This window comes from Stegostoma tigrinum, chromosome 1, assembly GCF_030684315.1.
Source record: "Stegostoma tigrinum isolate sSteTig4 chromosome 1, sSteTig4.hap1, whole genome shotgun sequence".
Lineage (NCBI taxonomy): Eukaryota > Metazoa > Chordata > Chondrichthyes > Orectolobiformes > Stegostomatidae > Stegostoma > Stegostoma tigrinum.
The window spans coordinates 104775404-104794287 of NC_081354.1; the positions used below are offsets into that span (position 1 = coordinate 104775404).

An 18884-nucleotide genomic window follows, 5' to 3' on the forward strand; every position below is an offset into this window, starting at 1 on the left:
CCTGTATGCCTCTCCTGCCCCGACACAACTGTTTTACGAAAAGCACCTCTTCTTTCTCTGATGCTAACATTTCTGTTCAAGGCCATCTGCAGTCTCGAAGCAAAGCCTGACTTAAGGAGTTCTGGACAACATTGAGCTCAAAAACATTGACCATGAATTTTGTCCTCTATTTTGGGAACACCTCCTCCCACCAGCCCTGTTTTGTTTTGCTCCCAGAACAGCTACCTATTTGCTGCTATAAACACCTACCACTTACATTTATTCTGTAACCATATCGCTTCTGTACTGACATTAGCACTCCCTTCACATTTTGCTTTGGAAAACATATGAAAAGTACTGCACTTGTTGCTTCTTTGCATTTCACAACAACATAAAACCACCATATCAGACTCAAAAATCAGAAGGCGGTAATGATCTTGTGATATTAATTACTGGACTGTTAATCCAGAGACCTAGGTGTTGTTCTGGGGACCTGGGTTCGAATCCTGCTATAGCAGTTGAATTTGAAATCAATAAAATAAATCTGATTTTAAGAGTCTAATGATGACTGTAAACCATTATTGATGGTCAGAAAAACCCATCTGGTTCATTTATGCCCTTTGGGGAAGGAAACTGCCATCCTTAACTGATTGGGTCTGTATGTGACTCCAGGCTCACAGCAGTATAGTTGACTCTTAACTGTCTTCTGATCAATTAGGGATGGGAATAAATGCTGGCCTAACCAGTGATACCCACTCCCGTAATGAATTAAAAAAAACTGTTTCCCTGTCTCTCAGTTGCTGCCAAAGTTTCTTATCCTTTTATTCAATTATTCATGTGGGCATTTTTAGCAGCATTCTTTCTTTATATGGGTCAGAAAGAGTTAGTGCTGGATGAGTGTGCCCTAGTACCTGATTCTCCTCAAAGTCTCCGTAGCAAGCTCTATCATAATCAGCTATTACGAGAGGGCACGCTGACAAATCCACCAGAACAATAGCAAAAAGCAGCAAAACTACTATTGTCTTTTAAGTAAGCAAGGTCACTTTAGGAAGGCAAAGCATCAGGTGTAACATCACCAGAAAGACTTAATTTCAGCAATGGGGCAAATAGAACATACATTTAGAGACCTTGGATAAAACTATTTCTGAGGTTAGACAATAACTCAGAAACTAAACAAATAAATGCACTGTTATACACAATTGGGAGTATGACTAATGACATTGTAGGTTGTCAGGGGATTAAGAAAAAGTGACAAGATACTTTTGAAGCAGTACTGATAGCTTTTTAACTACTTTAGCCTTAGAATTAATAAAATTCCTGAATAAGCAATATCTAAATCGAAGCGTTCACTGACTAGGGGAATATATAGATGATTTTATGAATGATTTCTGCAGATTAGAGGGAGGAAATGCTTATCATGACTTCAAGTGCGGTGTAACGGTAGTGTCCCTAGCTCTGGACCAGAAGGCCGTGTTTAAGTCCAACATATTCTAGAGGTGTGTAATAGCATTTCTGAGTAGGTTGATCAGAAACATAAGTTGGCAAGAGACAGAATTGTTGCAGGAATTGTGCCACAATAGAAAAGTGAATGTTTCATGTGAGTAGTCTACTTCTGATCCTATGTCTTATAGTAGGTCACATCCATAAAATATCCATATGTGGACACAATTTCAGAAAAGCAAGAAATCAACTAGTTACCCACACAAAGAGGCTATACGGTAGAACACTCTACATCAGAAGAAAAACATGAAATGTTCCTATGGGAAATGGATGATTCAGACCATAGATTTTGGCAAGCTGATATCTAGGTCAATGGTCATCTCATTCATTCCAAGTTAGGCACCAGAGTGAGCATGACTGTGGCTATTTCAGATAGCAGTCCAAGATTAAGAAAACACTATATTCAGCTGACAATAGTACAACTGCATGGTCTAGGAGGCATAACACTTAAATTAATTTAACTTAATCTTAAGATTAGAGCTTCTAATTGGAGTAAGGCAATTTTTAATGGTATGAGACAAGAACATTCAAAAGTTGATTAAAGTAGACTGTTCGCTATTAAATGAATGTTTGATAAGTGGGAGGCTTTCAAAATTGTGACATTGAGAGCTCAGACTCATTATGTTCCAACAAGAATGAAAGGTAAGGCTGGTAAGATTGGGAAATAATCGATAAAAATATTGAGGTCCTTGTCAAGAATAAAAGAGAGTCATACTTGATATAGACAACTGGGATCAAATGAATCTGTTGAGCAGTATAATGAGTGGAGGGCATTCTTAGGAGGGAGATCAGGAAGTTAAAGAGGGAAAATGAAATAGTCTTGGCGGGTAAGATTAAGGATAATCCAAAGAGATTCTAAAAGTCCATTAAGGGAAAAACCTCAACTACAGAGACAGTAGGGTCCTTTAAAGTTTATCATAGTCATCCTTGTGTTGAATCTAGGAGATGGGAGAGATATTAAATGAATATTTCACAGCTGATTTTACTCTGGAGAAAAAAATGAAGGCTAGAGAACTCAGTAAAATAAATATTGATGTTTTGAAAACAGTTCACATCACAGAAGAGGAGGTGCTAGAGGTCCTAGAAAACATAAAGGTAAATAAATATCTGGGATCTGATCTATTGTATCCCGGGACATTGTGGGAAGTTGGGGAGAAAATGTGGGGCCCCTTGCAAAAATATTTGTATCATCTATACCTACAGGTATGGGGCTGAGAGGCTGGAGAGTGGCTAATGTTGTGTCTTTTATTAAGTAGGGATCCCAGGAGACGTCTAGGAACAATAAACCTGTGTATCTGACTTCAGTCGTGGGTAAGTTGTTGGCGGCGATTCTGAAAGATAGGATTTACATGCATTTGGAGCAACAATTAATGATTAGAGATAGTCAGCATGGTTTTATGCAAGGGAAATCGTGTCTCACAAACTTTGAGTTTTTTGAGGAAGTAACCGAGAAAATTGATGCAGGCCGAGGAGTAGTCATTGTCTACTTGGACTTTCGTAAAATCTTTGACAAAGTTCCATATAGTAGACTAATTAGCAAAGTTAGTTCACATAAGATTCAGGATAAGCTTGGATACAAAATTGGCTTTACGGCAGGAGACAGAGTTGTGGTGGGAAGTTGCTTTTCGGATTGGAGGCCTGTTACCAGCAGTGATCATGAGGATCAGTGCAGGGTCCACTTTCGTTTGTCATTTATATAAATGATTTAGATAAGAATATAGTAAGTAAGTAATTTTGAGGATGTTACCAAGGTTGATGGTATAGTAAACAGTGAAGAAGGTTATCTAAGATTACAAAGAGATCGTGATCAATTGGGTCAGTAGGTTAACGAGTGACAGAAAGTGTTTAATTTGGATAATTGTGAGGTATTATATAAGACCATAAGACATAGGAGCAGAAATTAGACCATTCAGCCCATCAGGTCTGCTCCACCATTCAATCAGGGCTGATAAGTTTCTCAACCACATTCTCTTGCTTTCTCCCTGTAACCCTTGATCCTCTTGGCAGTCAAGAACCTCTGTCTTAGATATACTCAATGATCTGGCCTCCACAGCCTTCTGAGGAATTTTGATAAAGCAAATGAGAGAATTATACAATTAAAAGTAGGGTCTTGAATGGTGTTGTAGAACAGAGAGACCGAGGGATTCAGGTACTTAAGTGTTTGAAGTTTTTATCCCAGGTAGACAGGGTGGTTAAGAATGCACTTAGCACGCTTGTCTTCATTGCTCAAAACTTTGAATACAGGAGTTGGGACGTAATGTTGAGATTGCACAAGATATTGGTTAGACCTCTTCTGGGGTACTACATTTAGTTCTGGTTGTCCTGTTATAGGAAGGATATTTTTAAGCTGGAGACAGCTCAGAGGAGATTTGCCAGGATGTTGCTAGTAATATAGGGTTTTAGTTATAAGGAGAAGCTGGATAGGGTGGAACGTTTTTCACTGGAACACAGGAGGTTGAGGGGTGACCTTTCAGAGGTTTATAAAAGCATGAGGGGTATAGATAAGGTAAATGGCAGAAGTCTTTTCCCAATGGTATGGCATTTCAAGACTGGGGGCATATTTTTAGTGTGAGAAGAGAAAGATTTAAAAAAAGACATGAGGGGCAATGTTATTTTAAAAACAGAGTGGTTTGTGTGTAAAATAAACTTCCAGAGGAAATGGTGGATGTGGGTACAGTTACAAAATTTTAAAAAAATTTAGATAACTACATGAATAAGAAATTTTTGGGTGGATATGGGCCAAGAACAGGCAGGTGGAACCAGTTTAGTTTGGGTTATACTCGGCATGGACTGGTTGGACTGAAGGGTCTATTTCAATGCTATATGACTGTATGACTCTATTAAAGATACATTACAAGCAACTGCCTAAATAGAGAATGCCAAATAGTATAAAATCTATTCCAATTTCACAATCAACAATTCTCAGTTTTCAATAGGAAGATACGTCTTGACCTGAATCTTATTCAAAGGATGGGAGAGGTTTAACAGCAGAGGATGAGGGACTCCTATGAACAAGGATATCCTAAATTATTCATAAAGTTAAGGAAGTTGAATACCAAATACAGTGTTACAAAGAAACTTTCTAAGTTTTTAGTCACTATACACATGGGGAAATTCTGCATCACTTGACGAAGCAATATACAGAAGTGGCAAGAAAGGGCCTCATTGCCCAAGTGACACAGACAACAAGCTATGTTCATGCATGGTTACTGAATCCAAGCCTGCTAGTACAATTTACATTCATGTTAACTGTACATACCTTGACAAGATAGTAGCAAGAGAAATCCACCCCTCTGTTTGATGACAGTTTAATTAATTATCCAAAAGTCCAGTCCTCATAAAACTCTATGCAATAAGTGATTCTGGTAGATGCCATTGCAAGAACAATAACATTGTTTATTACATTCAAAAATTTTATTGCAGAGATCTTGTTGAACAGATTACCATTTTGGATTGCATCAATACCAGAGATTTTCTGATAGACTATGTCCAATATTTAACAAGGTCTTTATGGTGTCATATGCCAAATAAATAACATGGTGAGTAATACATGGGGAAACAGTTGACAAGTGAAGTTAAAAGTACATATAGCCTTTGAGAGTTTGCACAAAGAAGACCTCCAAAAAGTCCTTGGGTTTGGTAAACCAGTCAACAATTTTTCTTTTGCTTCACATGGCAACTACTAAAAAACGTCTCAGACAACCCAAGAAAATCTAAGGATAGCATTGAAACCAGACTGAGACAATGCTTTTCAGCGTTTCAAAGACATGTCAACTTCCATGATGTATTGGAACACTATAATCCAACCTCTCCGAATGTTATACTAGCTTTTGCTTTGGCCACAGCCTTCAGAGCAATGCTCTGCCAGGAGAAACATGTTGTGTGTTGTGAACAAGCCTGTTACATATTATGTACATTATGAGGTACACAGACATAGAGAAACATGAAAGATTACAGCATTCAACCAGACCATTCAACCCCTCAAACCTGCTCTACCATTCAATATGATCATGGGTGCTCATCAATTTCAATACCTTAATCCCACCTTCCATCTGTATCCCTTGATCCTTTTGGCCATAAAAGCTGTATCTACCTCCTTCTCGAAAACCCAATATTTTGGCTTCACCATTTTCTTTGGTTGTGGTTTCTACCAAGATATCTACAATTGAATGGGAAAGATGTGTGTGAAGTGAGGGTCATTAAGCTGCTCTTGAAGAACAAAACCAAAATCTGTACAACGCTGCTAGATTGTAGACCTATTCCAGTCCATTATGGTCTGGCACTATCAGAGTTACTGATGGGCAGGAAGTTGAAGAGTCAGCTCCCCATCCTAAAGAAGTTTGATTCCGCATTTACACCTCCAGAATTATCAAAACATATAATAAGGAGCAGTCCTATCATGCACAGTCAGCTACACACTGCAATAGGTGCTCTTGAATGAGACTGTTGTCACATTTAGGGACAGCAGCTGAGTTCTGAATCCTAACAGAAACAGTATTGGGACCTGTAAATGGAGCTGCAGACCAGCATAGATTGTATATTGTTTGTACTATCGAAAGGATTGCACAAAGGAACCACAAGAACCTTATCCCTTCAAGGCTCACCACTAATGAATTGGAACAAATCCAAAGAAAAACTCAGTAATGCAAGGGTACTACAGAATACACACTATTCAAGAGGGGAGGAAATGTCAACCTTCTCCCATTCAAGAAACTACCAAGTCCAAAGAATACATTTTGGAAGAATACTGGAACCCCCAGATTTCTGAATTTATGCATTTCAGGCATTTAGGGGAAGATGGGGTAGTGGTAACTGTAGTTATATACTTGAACATTTAATATTCATAGCGGGAAAAATCCTTGGATGGAAATTGCTTATATAGGCCTAAGAAAAAGTTAAACTGAGGACTGCCATAAGCACCTCCCACAATGAAGACAACCAAGGAGTGACACCAAACATTTGGTTCTCCTCAAAGTCTCTGTAATAATGTCCACCAATTTAATGCAAACTGCAACTATTTGCTAACATGTAATAAACTATACCATATTAACTACAAGAGGCTCTTCTAGTTAGAACAGGAAGTGGTTTCCTCTAGACCATTAGACAAAGCTGGTCCTGTAGTTTTCTATAATTGCATGGGATCTTGGCAATTACGTTCATCATGAGCTGGCATGCCCATACAACATCTTGTCCTGAGAAAACCACAGATCATTGAACTTAAAATGCTTTAATAACAAACTTAATTGTTACTTAAGGATTTACAAATAACTGGATCTTTAATTTAGTTCTTTTAAAAGCATTTGATGAAAACATTAATGATATAGAAAAAAATTCTAAAACTACAAACTAACAAACAAGCATAAGCTCAAACTGCCTGTGGCCATGCAGCTTCCTTGCTCCCAATAGTATAGGCAATAATTAGTAAAAGTTAAAAGCTAACTTAGATTCTGTCCCATTTTACAAACCATACATGTGAATTAATCTTATAACAGCATGTGGTCCTCACGCTGCTCCAACCTTGACAAGTCTAAGATCTTTTACTGTTCTCTATGAATTGACATGACCAGATACATATGTTAAAATCTTGCAACATCATCCACGCCATTTCAAATAATTTTCTTAATAGATATCCTGGTGCTCAAATAGTTATATTTAACTGATGTGACAATTTTCACCAAGTCTCTTTTATTGATTTAATTTTAAAAAATCAATGATTAATGTGTTACAAATATTTTTCTCCCTATTGCAATTTCTTCCCTCAATATCAGACATAAGGATAGTGTAATGTACTTGATTTTAATTAATTTCACTTCTTTCAAGTGCTTCTTTAACATAGAACAGTACAGCACAGAACAGGCCCTTCAGCCCACCATGTTGTGCTGACCATTGATCCTCATGTATGCACCCTCAAATTTCTGTGACCATATGCATGTCCAGCAGTCTCTTAAAGACCCCAATGACCTTGCTTCCACAACTGCTGCTGGCAACGGATTCCATGCTCTCACAACTCTCTGTGTAAAGAACCCGCCTCTGACATCCCCTCTATACTTTCCTCCAACCAGCTTAAAACTATGACCCCTCGTGTTAGCCATTTCTGCCCTGGGAAATAGTCTCTGGTTATCAACTCTATCTATGCCTCTCATTATCTTGTATACCTCAATTAGGTCCCCTCTCCTCCTCCTTTTCTTCAATGAAAAACTGTTAAGATTTTAAAATGTTGGCATTTTTATATGAGCCCTTCTCTGACGTCACCACATTTTTGCCTATTTCTATCAATTAATTTGATGGTCAACTCCAACCTGGTTGATTAATCATACATTGCTTTGCTGTTTGAGTGCAGCAAATGTTTAATGGGTTCTTCCTGTACCCACATGAACTAAAATGCATCTTGTAACCACACACACACACATACACACACGATCATAATTACTTACTACAATTTGATTATTATAACAAATATTCATTAAAGGACAAAGATTTTGTTTGACATAAAGTAAAGTTTAATAGTCAGTGATTAAATTAATAAGATAGAAATTGCTGTCATTAGAAGTTGTAACATACTTGGACCAATTTCATTTCCATGCTGTTTCAAGGAATGCCACATGAACATACTAATTTTAAAATAATAAGAATAGGAATTTGCTTTGTATGCTTCAATAATGCCAACATTCATTTCTGGAATAACAGGCTTATTAGTGTAGACCAGAATCTTAATTATTTGCCATAACAGAAGGGAATTTCCCAGAAGATTCACAAATCACCTTGCAGATTCTTTTTTCAGAGTTCACTGAACTGAGGCCATATCCGGAGCTTAGTGAAATGACAGCTCCCACATAAATGGCCACAGGATGAACTCTCCCCCAAAAGAATGGGCATGGGATGAACCAACAAATTAAAGACCTGCAAACTTTACTCCCACTGTTTTTAACTATTATAGGGATAATAGGGAGTAATTTTATGAGCCATGAGCTAATCCAGGATAATCAGTCTGGTTTTACAAATGGGTTGTTGTGCTCAGCTAAGTTACTAGATTCCTTTGAATAATTTACAGATTTCATAAGTCTGATCAACGAGAATTTTGGGACAGTATTTGACACAAACCCACATAATGGCCTATTGCTAAGATCTAAGCCCAATATGGTGCAAGAAAAGTATTCAGAAGTGGCTGGTAAAAGGTTGGTTGGTTGGCAAAGCATAGCTAAGAGCGGTGAGGGTCAGGAAGAGGGTAGTTGAGGCAGAAAAAGGCTGTGAAGTTAAAAATTTTTTGGGTCAGCAATTGAAATATCTTCGCTTTCAAGGCTATAGATCAGGTGGTGGAAAGTCGGACTAGCATAGATTTAGTGTAGCTTTGGCAGTATAGACCCAATGAGTCAAGGGGCCTCTTCTGCACTGTATGATTCCATAACTAATTAATAATAAATTAATAAAAGCTGACATATAACATGTAACAAAAAGACAATGTTTCTCATACCATAAATATACATCTTGTATAATTTACTTTGGAAAGTTGTATTCCCCAATTCAGAGATAAGGGGTGCAAAATGAAAAATTCAAAATGGATCTTGTACAATTTCATTTTGATGAACAAAGGACAGGGCAGTATTGAAATATTATACAACTACCCAATACTGAAACATTAATACAAAATCCTGGTTACAATGTATCGGAAATGAACCATGTGTGTCAGGAACCAATTGTAATAAACAAACATTTAAGTTAACCAATTAGTGTTGACAGTTATACTAATTCAAGATAGGAAAGTATGAGTTAAGAGTTTAAAAATGAAAGTTTGTGTAGACATTTGTTAACCTATTATCTCGTGCTAGGGAGAGAAGAGGGCAACACACTTCAGCCTGGTTATTTGAAAGAGTCATAAAAAGTCTTACATTGTTAAGTTAGGCTTTACCTCTTTTTTCCGTTCTTTGAAATATCGTCTAACATTTTAACATGTTATACTTCTACCTTTCGATGCTCAATCAACATTTTGAATTTGCAATCTGATATGTTTGGACTCACCTGATGGTTAAGGTTCATAAAAACCTAGATAACTTACAACTGGAGACTCTAGATAGTTAAAACATCAAGTCAGTTATGAATCACTCTTTAAAAAAAAATCTAAATTCCACCAATTATCCTTGACCTCCAACACCCCCATTCAATTTGATGCAAGTCATGATATTTATCCATGGCCATGATTGCTACCTTCAGCTCGTGCTGTACATGCTGTTGAGTGACTGCACACTTTAACCAAGAGCTCCCAAGATGGTGACAGTTTACGATCATTTCAAGCCAGCTTGCATCGCTAAAAAGGGAAGGTACATTCTAGCTGCAGAAAGTGGAAAAATGTTTGCACAAGCCACTGTGGCATTGAAAAATGATTGAATAATTGGACAACATCGGAGACAGCAGGCTTCAAGGTTCTTCGAAGAATGCATTGGATGTCTTTTTGGAGGAGGTGGATAGGAGGAGTGAAGTGCCGTAAACTCAGGAAATGCTCCAGTCAAATGTTGATTTTCCAATGCAAATAATCCATAAAAATATAGACCAAATTACTAAGATTTTTTTAAAAAGTTGTGTCACGAGTAAATTCTATTGTGAACAAAGATCCAGTGAAACTTAAGGGGGAATGTAATTGCATTTTGATGAGCTTAAAAGAAGGGTGCTAAACTGGTTGTGGTTGGGCTCTTTCAGCTTGTCTACGGTGTGGACATACTGAACAGGATTCATTTTGATTCAAAGAACAATAGAACTACAATTCAAAGAGCAGATACTAAAATGATGTTTATGGTGTTTACACAAGGTTTTACAAATATCCGGTCACGTGGATAAAACTGCATTCAGGAAATTCAAATCCAAACAAAAACCTTTATTAGCTGGGGGTGGGTAGGGGTGAGAAAAGTCACATAGTAAAATGAATGAGTGCCTTTTTGAAAATCCAAAACACTACTAAATTTAAATTCAATTTCTCACATGATAGTTAGTCTTATGTGAGGAAGCAGTGCATGGTCAAAGGGTGAAGGAGATATCAGAAATTACCAATGGTTACATTATGCCAGAAGCCTCATAAAGTAACGTTGGCATTAACCTAATAGCCAGCTCAAGTCATGGTTCAATGTACATAGTCCTTTCCTTACTTCATGTATTAATCTTTTTGTTTGCATAACATAAACCATACCTATCAGGGCTTGACACTTTCCTTAAAGTGATATGTCAGTAAATACCAAGATATTTTGAAAATCGGGTTATATTGAAATATAGATAATTAATGTGTTCATTTCAAATTCTTGTACTATTTCATTGAAAGCATTTATTTATTATCGTAAATGCCTCCAAAGCATTCAGCATTTGTAGGATGATATTATACAATGTCATTATCTGGCTGACAGACATCTTCAATAAATACGAGCAGGTTGCATCTCATTCTGCACAATTTGAAAACCATTGGTTTTCCTGGTTACCTACCTCTCAGTGCTGTTTATACATTCTGGGAGAGCAATGCTGCAACCAAAGAGCATGATATGTTGATAGCAGCGCAAGAGGTTAAGCTGACTGAAGAAGCGGATGAACATTTCCATGTCTGTGTTGCTGTAGTTTGAAAGATAGGATGGTACAGTAGTCTGATTATAGGGCAGTATTTCACACAGGCTGTAACTTAAATTGTAACAAGTACCTGTAAGAAAGAAAGAACAACAAACACTTCAAATACTAATTATTTTCAAAGGTATACCATCTACAAATATTGCATTTGAGGTCGAAGACAATTTTGGAAGTTTGGTGGCAAAAGCATAAATGTGTAAAATCATGTCTCCAATATTCAAAAGCATTAAAAGCAGGGTCCTCAGCTTTGCGAACAGACTTTGTTGATTCATCCTCAAAATACAACAAATATTTTTAAAAATACAGGTCCAAAATGAATATATAATAAACTAAATTTCCCAAATAAGCATTCTGAATACATATTGCCTAACACACATAGATTTCCGAACTTATATGAAAATTAAAGGCACAAACAAGGAATTATTCAATAGGTAACACCAACATGGTAAAATGATAAAATTCATATTGCAGACAACATAAAACAGCCATATCATAACAAGTACAGCAACTTAATAATATGCTCATGATGAGAAATTGAAGAGATTTATTCAGTCTACGGAGTTTAAGTTTGTTCAGGAAATTATCTTATAAATGTAGTAAATCGAAAACAGACAGTGGCAGAAGGACAGACAATTTATGTGTATGTGTGAGAAATAATTCACTTTGGGATTAACTAAATGGACAGACAGTACACAATAAACCTAAATCTAATCATCTGATGGGGATTTAAGAGCAGAAGGACCTGAAACTGCATACTCATAAATCTTTGATTTTATACGTGAATTGATAAGGCAGTTAAAAGAAAGCATGTGATTCATGGTTTTATAGCGTGGCATTGAATACAAGTGCAAGGAAGTAATGTTAGCTCTTTACAAACGATAAATTAAGCTTCGCGTGGAGTACTGTTTAACATTTCTGGGTGCTATGCGTTCAGAAGAATGTCAAGTTTTGGAATGGGTACAGATGCGATTTACCAGATGAAACCAGAGGCAAAGATTCCCTTGGTGAATATTGGATTGTTTTCATTAAGAGCAAAAGTGATTGAGAAGATCAAATTTAAGCATTCAGTATTTGAAATAACTGCACAGAGGCCGACACCCTGTCACCAAGTCACCCTTTATTTACATCTGTACCAGCCAGCTCAGAGCCAGTCCTTAGAATCAGAAGACCCCCTGAATCTCCTGTTCATATCTGTCTGCCAAGGATCTCTGATTGGTCCAGGTTAACAACCCCAATCAAGGATCTGATAGAAAATGAAGTAGGGATGAAGTGAAATGAAGTAAGTTTTGCTCCGACTTGTGAGTCTGTAACCAAAGGTTTAATATCTAAAATACAAAACAGTGTACTCTGGTGCCCAGAGAGGATTTGAAAATTAATGTCAGAGCCCTCACATTCTCCTCAGTTGCCTCCCAGAGCAGCCTGGGAAACATCTCATCTGGGCCAGGTCATTATCCATTTTCAAGCCTGTTAAACTGGCAATATCTCCTCACTTTCAATTGTAATTTGTTCAAGTAGATCACAGTCCTCCTCCCTGATTTCTACATTGATATAATCCTTCTATACAGTAAATCGAGATGTACTCATTTAAAGCCTTAACTATGCCTCTGATTCCACACAGATTGCCACTTCATTCCCCAATGGGTCTTGCACTTCCCCTTGTTATGCTCTTCCCTCTAATATACATATACATTATACTTTATTTTATTCACCACCATAATTTCATGTCCTCTCTTTGTTTTTCTGCTTTTAAAAAAAAATAACTCCCTACTCTTTCTATAGTTCTCTAAGGCTTCTGCCTTAAGTCCTTGGTATCTACCATAGTCGTCCGTTTCCTTTCCCTTATCCAAATCTTGTACATTCCTCAACATTCAAGTTTTTCTGGACTTGTTGGCTCACCCTTTGTGGGAATATGTTGGCCCTTCACCCTCAATAATTGTCAGAAGTTATTCCAGTCCATAATTATTCTGACTAACTATAAATGCAATTAAGTTATACAAGATAATGGGAACTGCAGATGCTCGAGAATCCGAGGTAACAAAGTGTGAAGCTGGGTGAACACAGCAGACCAAGCAGCATCTTAGGAGCTGCTTGGCCTGCTACGTTCATCCAGCTTCACACTTTGTTATCTAAGTTACACAAGATGTTTTGATACGTGCTAACGTGGAGTACAAGTCCGTAGCTCCTTAAAAGTGGCCAAAAGTAGATAGGCTGGCAAAGAAGGTGTATGGCATGCTTGCCTTTATTGGTCAGGGAACTGAGTACAAGAGTCAGGATAACAAGTGTGAAGTTGGATGAACACAGCAGGCCAAGCAGCATCTCTGGAGCACAAAAGCTGATGTTTCGGCCCTAGACCCTTCATCAGTCAGGATGTCTTGTTGCAGCTTTATAAGACATTAGTTAGGTCACACAAAGTATTGCATTCAATCTGGTCACCACATTATAGGAAGGATGTGGAGGTTTTGGAGAGGGTGCAGAAGTGGCTTGCAATGATGCTGCCTGCATGAGAGAGTATGAGCTATAAACAGAGGCTAGAAAAACTTGAGTTGTTTTCTCTGGAGTTATGGATGCTAAGGGGAGACTTGAAAGAAGTTTACAAAATTACGAGATGCATTGATAGAGTTGACAGTCAAAATCTTTCTTCCAGAGTTGAAATATCTATAACTAGGGTCATATATTTAAAGTGATGGGGGAAAGTTCAAAGGAAATGTGAATGGCAAATTATTTTTTCACATAGATTACGGCAGGAATCTGGAATGTGCTGCCAGATACAATAGGGGTATTTAAGGGACTTTAACATAAGCACATGAATATGCAAGAAATGGACAGATATGGACCAAGGGCAGGCAGAAGGGACTCATTTAATTTGGCATCATGTTCAGAATAACATCATGGGCCGAAGGCCCCACTCCTGTGCTGCGCAGATCTATGTTCTTATTATTATCTAGCTCCAGGTTAAATTTGGATTTTTTTTAAACATTTGTATTGCCAGAAGGAGACAGCCATTGTATCAAAGATAATGGGAACTGCAGATGCTGGAGAATTCCAAGATAATAAAATGTGAGGCTGGATGAACACAGCAGGCCAAGCAGCATCTCAGGAGCACAAAAGCTGACGTTTCTGGCCTAGGCCCTTCATCAGAGAGGGGGATGGGGAGAGGGAACTGGAATAAATAGGGAGAGAGGGGGAGGCGGACCAAAGATGGAGAGAAAAGAAGATAGGTGGAGAGAGTATAGGTGGGGAGGTAGGGAGGGGATAGGTCAGTCCAGGGAAGACACCTCCTTGACCTGTCCGTCTTCCCTGGACTGACCTATCCCCTCCCTACCTCCCCACCTACACTCTCTCCACCTATCTTCTTTTCTCTCTATCTTCGGTCCGCCTCCCCATCTCTCCCTATTTATTCCAGTTCCCTCACCCCATCCCCCTCTCTGATGAAGGGCCTAGGCCCGAAACGTCAGCTTTTGTGCTCCTGAGATGCTGCTTGGCCTGCTGTGTTCATCCAGCCTCACATTTTATTATCTAGCCATTGTATCAAGCTCAGATTGACAAGTTCAGTGAGGCTGCCTTTAATTTACATGATTTCAGTACAATCAATTCAATTGGATCTTCGTCAATTCAAATCAGCAAAACCCCAGTATAGGGCTTTATAGTACATCAATTGTTCAAATTGTTTCAATTCACCTAAGGCTTAATTCCAGTACTTATAAAAACACTGGCAGAAAGATGCATTAAACCAACTTGATGACTACAATTGTGAAATTCTGAAGATTTTTTCAATCTCAAAACTATTGACAAATTGCCAACCTTATTGGATGAATTATATAGGTACAACGATTTTTTTTTAGAAAAGTCAATGAGCAGGTCTGGAATAGTCTGTTTACAATTAAAAGTCCAACATAGTCGTGATGGTTCGTGCATTTAAACTAAAAAAAATTCATTTATGCAGTACGAAGTTATCACTGAAGGTACCAAACCAAATTTTACACTTTTCTTTTATTTAAAAAACAATATTTTGCTGAATGAATAACATTTGAAATTATAACCATATATGATAATTCTATGGTTTCGTAAACTCAAAACATATTTTAAGTAGACACAAGTAAGCACTGTTATTTACTGATTTTTAGTATGTCTAATGGGCAGTATAAGGAAAGTGATGGCCAAAAAGTATTATCATGAGATAATTATTCCAGAAACCTGGGTACTGTTCTGAGGACCTGGGTTTGAATCCCACCATGGCAGATGATGGAATTTCAATCCAATAGAATCTGGAAATAAGACCATAATGATGACCATGAAACTATTGTTGGAAAACCCAATGTGGTTCACTAATGTCGAAGTGTTCAAACAGTCACACAGCATAGAAGCAGGCCCTTCAGCCCACCATGTCAATGCTGACCAATAAGCACCAAAGTACACTAAACACATTTACTTGCACTTGGTCCATAACCAGCAAGGCCCTGGCAATTTAAGTACTCATCCAGATACTTTTTATATGTTGTAAGTACTTGCCGTCACCACACTCGCAGGTAGCATGTTCCGCATCTCTACATCCTTTCAGGTGAAGAAATGTTTTCTCAGATCTCCTCCAAACTACTTGCTCTTCATGTTAAAATTATATCTTCAAGTCTTATTTGCCATGGGAAAGAGATTCTCACAATCTACCTCAATCAAATATCCCCTCAGCCTCCTCTGCTTCAAGGAAATCAAACCCAGCCTATCCAGTCACTCCTCATAACTGAGACTTTTCAATCTAGGCAACATCCTAGTGAATCTCCTCTTACCCGCTCCAGTGCAGTCGGGTCCTTCTGATAGTATGGTGACAAGAACTGCACACAATATTCTACCTGTGGTCTAACCACATCAACTGCACTACCCTCAATGTATTTAGTCACCTTTTTAAAAAACTCAAATAAGTTAGTTAGACATGATACCACTCTAACAAATCTGTGTGGACTATTCCAGATCAATCCTGCCTTTCCAGAGTTGATTAATACTGTTCCTCAAAACTTTTTCCAATAATTTCCTCAGACGAGAGGTCACAGATGCTGCCAGAGCTTCTGAACTTCCCCAGCAATTTCTGTTTTTGTTCCTGAGGGTTTATGCACCTGTATGATTGATGAAACTCACCATCCATCTGAAATCCCCAGCTACAATGACTTTCTCCTCTGTGAATACAGACGAGAAATATTTATCTAAGACCTCATCCATGCCTTCTGGCTCCATGCACAGATTGCCCCATTGGTCTCTAACAGGTCTCATTCTTTTCCCTGGTAATCCCGTTACTCTTAATACCACTTATAAAAATCCTAGGAGATTTCCTTGATTCCCATCTACCAAAGATATTTTGTGGTCCCTTTTTCCCCCTCTTAATTTCATTTTTAAGAAAACCCTTACACTCTCTATACTTTTGAAGGGCTTCCCTATTTTTAATGTGCTGTACCTGACATTTGCTTCCTTCCTTTTCTTTATCAAACTCTCAATATTCCTTCGTGAGAGGCAAAAAAGTTGCAGGTGCTGGAATCCAAGGTAGACAAACAGGAGGCTAGAAGAACACAGCAAGCCAGGCAGCATCTGGAGGAAAGAAGTAGCCAACATTTCAGGTATTGCCTTTTAATACCCAAAACATTTACTGCTCCTTTGCTCCAGATGCTGCCTGGCCTGCTGTGTTCTTGTAGACTCCTGTTTGGCCCACCTCTCAATATTCTTTGACATCTAGGGTTCCCTGGGCTTGCTGCCCTTGCCCTTCACAGTTAGAGGAACACAATGGCCCTGAATTCTTACTATGCTACTTTTAAAAGATTCCCACTATCTAAATGTAGACTTATCTGCAAGTAGCCGATCCTAGTCTCTTGTTCGCCAGATCCTGTCTAATGACACTGAAATTGGCTTTCCCCAGTTTAGACACAACTTATTCCTTTCTGTAATAACTTTGAAATTTACGGTCACTATCCCCAAAATGCTCGTCCACTGAAATTTCAACCACTTGACTAGCTTCAATCCCTAGATTAGGTCTGGAATTGCCCCATCTAATAGTAGGATTATCTATGTACTGGCAGAAAAAGCTGTCCCAGATGTACTTTAAAATCCCACCCTGTCTAAGATTTTCACACTCAGGCAATCCCAGTTATTGTTAGCGATACTTAAATTCCTTACAACTGTAACCTTATTCCCCTCACACCATTGTGATTTGCCTATATATCTGCTCCTGCATCTCCTTCTGACTATTGGCACCCTGTAGTTTAATCCAAGCAAAGTAATCACTGGATAATAAAGTGTGAAGCTGGATGAACACAGCTGGCCAAGCAGCATCTCAGGAGCACAAAAGCTGATGTTTCGGGCCTAGGCCCTTCATCAGAGAGGGGGATGGGGTGAGGGCTCTGGAATAAATAGGGAGAGAGGGGGAGGCGGACTGAAGATGGAGAGAAAAGAAGATAGGTGGAGAGGAGAGTATAGGTGGGGAGGTAGGGAGGGGATAGGTCAGTCCAGGGAAGACGGACAGGTCAAGGAGGTGGGATGAGGCTAGTAGGTAGGAAATGGAGGTGTGGCTTGGGGTGGGAGGAAGGGATGGGTGAGAGGAAGAGCAGGTTAGGGAGGCAGAGACAGGCTGGGCTGGTTTTGGGATGTGGTAGGGGAGGGGAGATTTTGAAGCTGGTGAAGTCCACATTGACACCATTGGGCTGCAGGGTACCCAAGCGGAATATGAGTTGCTGTTCCTGCCAGTCACCCTCATCCGCCTAGCCGAACTTGTCCTCACCCTCAACAACTTCTCTTTCGATTCCTACCACTTTCTACAGACAAAGAGGGTGGCCATGGGCACCCGCATGGGCCCAAGCTATGCCTGCCTCTTTGTAGGTTACGTGGAACAGTCCCTCTTCCGCACCTACACAGGCCCCAAACCCCACCTCTTCCTCCATTACATTGATGACTGTATCGATGCCGCCTCTTGCTCCCCAGAGGAGCTCGAACAGTTCATCCACTTAACCAACACCTTCCACCCCAACCTCAAGTTCACCTGGGCCATCTCCAGCACATGCCTCACCTTCCTGGACCTCTCAGTCTCCATCTCGGGCAACCAGCTTGTAACTGATGTCCATTTCAATTCCACTGACTCCCACAGCTACCTAGAATACACCTCCTCCCAACCACCCTCCTGCAAAAATTCCATCCCCTATTCCCAATTCCTTCGCCTCCGCCCCCACGATGAGGCATTCCACTCCCGCACATCCCAGATGTCCAAGTTCTTCAAGGACCGCAACTCCCCCCCCCCCATAGTGGTCGAGAACGCCCTTGACCGCGTCTCCCGCATTTCCCGCAACACATCCCTCACACCCCGCCCCCGCCACAACCGCGCAAAGAGGATCCCCCTCGTTCTCACACACCACCCCACCAACCTCCAGATACAACGCATCATCCTCCAACACTTCCACCATCTACAATCCGACCCCACCACCCAAGATATTTTTCCATCCCCACCCTTGTCTGCTTTCCGGAGAGACCACTCTCTCCATGGCTCCCTTGTTTGCTCCACACTGCCCTCCAACCCCACCACACCCAGCAGTAAATGCTACACTTGCCTCCACATCTCCTCCCTCACCCCCATCCCCCAAGATGACTTTCCATATTAAGCAGAGGTTCACCTGCACATCTGCCAATGTGGTATACTGTATCCATTGTACCCGGTGTGGCTTCCTCTACATTGGGGAAACCAAGTGGAGGCTTGGGGACCGCTTTGCAGAACACCTCTGCTCGGTTCACAATAAACAACTGCACCTCCCAGTCGCAAACCATTTCAACTCCCCCTCCCATTC

General features: G+C 39.5%; 1 protein-coding gene across 5 annotated transcripts in view; it reads right to left on the bottom strand.

Annotated features, from left to right (window-relative positions):
• corin (corin, serine peptidase) overlaps positions 1–18884 on the bottom strand; it is a 212727-nt gene that overhangs the window by 159406 nt on the left and 34437 nt on the right. For all 5 annotated transcript variants that reach the window (XM_048544649.2, XM_048544631.2, XM_048544678.2 and 2 more), the window contains one exon: positions 10942–11149. In XM_048544649.2, coding sequence (XP_048400606.1) covers positions 10942–11149 — 208 coding nt within the window. The remainder of the gene's footprint in view (positions 1–10941; positions 11150–18884) is intronic.